General features: G+C 44.6%; 1 protein-coding gene across 1 annotated transcript in view; it reads right to left on the bottom strand.

Annotated features, from left to right (window-relative positions):
- The window catches only part of LOC104462649 (ATP-binding cassette sub-family A member 9-like), a gene marked incomplete at its 5' end in the record, with an annotated part of 22,318 nt that overhangs the window by 2,936 nt on the left and 14,784 nt on the right, over positions 1-4,598 (bottom strand). The window contains 8 exon segments of the mRNA XM_010074684.1: positions 700-793; positions 1,057-1,171; positions 1,491-1,611; positions 2,576-2,667; positions 3,211-3,279; positions 3,870-3,980; positions 4,144-4,257; positions 4,421-4,591. Coding sequence (XP_010072986.1) covers positions 700-793; positions 1,057-1,171; positions 1,491-1,611; positions 2,576-2,667; positions 3,211-3,279; positions 3,870-3,980; positions 4,144-4,257; positions 4,421-4,591 — 887 coding nt within the window.

Raw genomic sequence — 4,598 nt, 5'->3', positions numbered from 1 at the left:
GGGGTGAGCCAATGAACCTCTTGGAAACACGGTAATGTTTTGTCCTGTCTCATGAGGAGATGAGATGGGATGTCCAGCATCACTGGAGCGAGCATCTCCACCCATCCCAGCTTCTGCCCACCTGAATCCAGGAGGGTGTTTTCACCAAACCAAACAGTATTTACCACCATAAAACTTTGGGAATTGGACCAACATGAGACCATCTTTTCCTAGTAAAACTTCTCTATTTCAAACATTCGGTCCCAAATCTGTAACAGCAATGGTATTTCCCCTTCCCAGCACATGTCATTAATCATCCTGCACATAATTAAGTGACGGATTCTTACTAACCCAACCCCGTTCACATTCGTTTTCAATTTCCTGGTGTTGCAAGGCTGTTTATGAAGAGTGTATTTATTTTTTTTTTTTTTTTAAAAAGATGTCAACATTTCTTACAAGGCTTGTGAAATTTCACGATGGGTTTCAAACTCACACCAAAGATTTTGTGTAGCTCAAACCCCTAAATCTGTAACATCGATTTTGATGAAAACTAGAATGTGCTTTGAGTAAATCAACCCTTTCTTCTTCCTTCTGTAAATATCCAGGGTTACACGTACATGAATTCCCTGACTAAGGGCTGTGTTACCACCTTCCCTTATCACATCCTCAGTTTATAAAGGCACCAAGGACATCCCCCCAGCTGCTCCAAAGGAATCACCTACCTCCCCGGCAGTCACCGTTACGTCTCCAGAAATCAAGTTTATAGTTGTGCTTTTTCCAGCTCCACTGGGTCCTAAGAGACCTAATACTTCTCCTGGAATAAATATGCAAGAACTGTTAATAATAATTATTGTCAATAAGATCTTCTTCCCTGTGCACTAGGCAATATCTAACAGCACAGTCAGAGAAAGGGCTGTTCATTAACTTATCCCCATAAATTAAATCCATGAATGCAGGAGCCCAGGTGCATTGGGTCTGGTTGCCCACAAGAAAGTTTTAACAAATATACTGTCTACAAGTGTGACCTTCACATTAGATTTTAGTCTTTTATAAGGGGGTGCAGCAAAATACTTCAACCTTTTTTAACACTAAAAGAGAGGTTTTTGACAGCCACTTTCTTCTTTTTCTTAAAGATGGAACTGGCTTTCTTGTCTTCATACTCCTTGCGCAAACTGTTGACAACGATGACTGACTCCTGCAAAGAGATGAAGAGGGAAATAAAAACTCTCCTCCTATCCCATGAGACAGCTCATCTGTTCTTACCATTAAGTATGACTCTTTACAGAGGAAATTTCTACATTAAAAGTCCAGGAAACAGAGCAACAGGAAAAAAAAAAAGCATAATGAGAATAAATATTTAGTGCCAGCTAAAATCCCTCTGCTGCCAGGGGGACCGAGGGCTGGATGCGCACTTGGGACATCAGTAAATAATAAATGCATGAGCTAACAAAGCAAAGACAGACCTGAAGATGGAGAATAAAAAAGAAAACAAGCGGGAAGGCTGGTTTCACCTCCTCCTGCTGCAGCGAGGCCATCACGCTCCGCACCCGCTCCCTCTCAGCCTGGACTTCTGGGGACTCCTCCCCGGGGGGGTCCCTGTTCTGGTGGGTCACTGCTCTCCTCCGCTGGATCCTATGGGCAGAGGAGGAGGAGAGATGGTGTCACTGGGAATCACTTCCAAAAAGGCTCAGATTTATGAGTTTGTTCCCAGGGAAGTGCCAATGCAGCGCCCTGCGTGATTTATTTGAATTCAGGGAGCTGTTCCGCAGACAGCGTTTGCACAAATATTTATTCACAGGAAAAAAAACAAAATCCCACTGGCATGCAGGAGAAAATAAAGGCCAGCTTTAGCTTTTCTTTCATCACTAGGTATTGACTGGTCCCCTGCTCGACACACACCAACGATCTGTTCAAGGGGAATTAAGACACACGGGGCAGGTTTTCAAAGGCATTTGGGTATTTAACTCCCAGCTGAGTCACATTTGTTAATGTTTGACAATTCAAGATTTTCTACAAATCCTTTCCCACATGACATAGGTGGTCAGTCACATGCTGTTGGTGACAGATAAGCAGAGAGCAGGTAGCAGACTACAGGGAAAGCCTCCATCCTGCAAAGAGCAATACCAACACCTTTGAAAAGGAGGTCGAATGTTGGATTTCCATTTGTAACCACTAATTTAGCCAGCTGTAGTGAAATGTCCTGAAGCCTCATGTATGAATTAAAAAAAAAAAAAGCTTAAATCACATTTATTACTCTCTAGGACACTAGTTCAACTGACCTTCTATTGCAACACGCTGGGTGGGAATTTGCCTCCAGACACACTGAGGGAAACTCCAGTAAGTAAAGTCAGAAACTGAAATGGCCCAAAGGAATAAAAATACCCCTCCTTTTCTATTTCCTCCCTTCCAGACAAAGTGGTTAAAAATAAAAATACAGGCTTTATCCACATTTTGCAAAATGTTTTTAAGCTCACTCCTCCTGCTGTTGGGGGTGAGCCAGGAGGGTCCTGCCTGGCTGTGCAGCACCCAGCCCCCCTGCAGAGCAGGATAACCGTGGCTTGCAAGGGACCCCGACACCCGGCTGCCTGGGACACACCTGAAGACAGGATCAAGTCTCGTAACTGCTTCTCCGTATCTCATCTCCAAACAGCGTAGGAGAAAAGCAAAAATCACACAGTGGATGTAAGGCTAAAAAGCAAAATGAATTTGGTTTGTATGGAGACAAAGTAACAACACACTCGGTTAAGTTTAATTATAAGGGGATGCAGGGACCTAACTCATCTACTCCAGCTATTGAAAAGGTAGGCATATAGGTCCAAAAGGGGAAGGAGTTAAATTGATGCTTTGCATCCTTTTCCATAATTTGCAAAAGCCTTGACTTCAAACTGCAGTGTGAGCTCAGAATATCTGTGAGGCATCCTACAGGACCAGAGATGACATCTTTCTTTTGTAGAAGCAGCATTAGACTGATTAGTTGATTAATAACATCTCTGCCTTATATATGAGCTCCACCCCCTCCCCATTTTCCCACCTAAGGTACCACATCCAGGGGTCACACGAGACATGAGTCCATGATGACCTGGATGTACCTCCCCTGCCAACAATTAATGTGAAACCTTGGCCACATAACCCACGCGTTATTTACGGGGAGAGATACACAAGCCCAGTGCAAGTCCATCCCACTAGAACGGTCATCCTTTCCAAAACCACCACCACCAAATCGCTCCTTACTGCAAAGACAGCTACAAAGATGTGGTTCCAGGACTGAAGAAGATCACCATTGTAGAACACTGAAAAACGCTACAAGAGAAAAATATCAGGCAATTAGAAAAATTCCTTAGCACAGTGCAGGGTCGGAGCAAGAGTGGGATGTAGGGATGCTTGCTTTCTGCAGGATTGGATTGAGGAGCTTTGATCCGGACTTATCTTTCTGGGTTCATACTGCCTCAAAACGCTGTGGCTTCCTTGGCTACAGCTAATTCAGGGGTGCCTCAAAAATCAGCCAGGTTAGATCGACCTTTTCCATCATTGCTTCTCTCCTCCCAGTCTTTTCACCTCCTCTCTCAGCTCACTTCATCCCTCCACGTCTTCCTACTCTACCACCACTGCTCCCTTCCCCACACTACCCCGGCTGCCAAAATGCAGCCATTGGAACAGCTTTTTGTAACCAAAAAACCCAAAAATATCCCAATCAAACAAAGGATTAACGAATCAGATCTTGGTCCCTTCTCTCACTCCACAGCCTGGACCTTTTCTTCTCCTGTTCTCCTCTCATTCTTTGTCTTTCTGACAGTTGGCACTTTGGGACGGGGAATTTGGAAAGCGCCTCTTGCTTTTCCAGTCTGCACCGTTAGGACCATTATTGAATTTAGTAGGATGTGTTTACTCACTGGTACAGAGAAGGTCAACCAGCCCAGCAGGGGAAACACAGGAATCAAAGTGGAGAAGGTGAAGTAAAGTACGTTGTGTAGGTCAGTGAGCATGTAGAGAGTGAAATTCACCTGGAATAAAGCAGAAAATGTATTTCCAATATTGTTACTAAAAAATAGGCTATTTGCCACTGATTTGGGCTATTCTGCTGAATATCAGTGTAATTTGAAATGAAACCTCAAGTGGTGAGATGTGCAAATCAAACACTTCAGAGTGAAGATTCACTTCACTTACCAGAATTAAGATGAAAGACCAAATGTAACGATTGCTTCGTCCTGTGCGAAATTTAAAGGCAATTAAATAGACGAGGAGGACAAGAGATATTCCGTAACCAATGACACAAATGACCTAGAGAGAGAGACTGACGTCAGCAACAAGGAGATGGATGTGGGTATACGAAAACCTGCCTAGAGCAGTTCGTTTCAATTAAAAACATTTAAAACAAGAACACCCTGTGAAAGGAGGGAGGGGGATTGGTGGCTGCCTGTTTTCGTGCATGCAGAGGGCTCACCAGAGGCAGAAGCGTGCTGGCCGGCAAGGGCCAGACACGGTTGAAGAGCAACAAGACCCCGAACATGAGGCACATCAGGGTCCAGAAGAGTGGGACGTCCACCAGTGCCTGCCCGCACCAGTATGCCGAGGGGAAGAGCCCTGCGAGCCGCAGCTGGGCACGAGCCTGGAGCTGGGGA

The sequence above is a fragment of the Pterocles gutturalis genome, unplaced genomic scaffold (assembly GCF_000699245.1).
Source record: "Pterocles gutturalis isolate BGI_N339 unplaced genomic scaffold, ASM69924v1 scaffold32242, whole genome shotgun sequence".
Classification (NCBI taxonomy): Eukaryota; Metazoa; Chordata; class Aves; order Pterocliformes; family Pteroclidae; genus Pterocles; species Pterocles gutturalis.
Note: the sequence above shows the minus strand (reverse complement) of the source record. Positions and strands in the feature narration are given on the sequence as shown.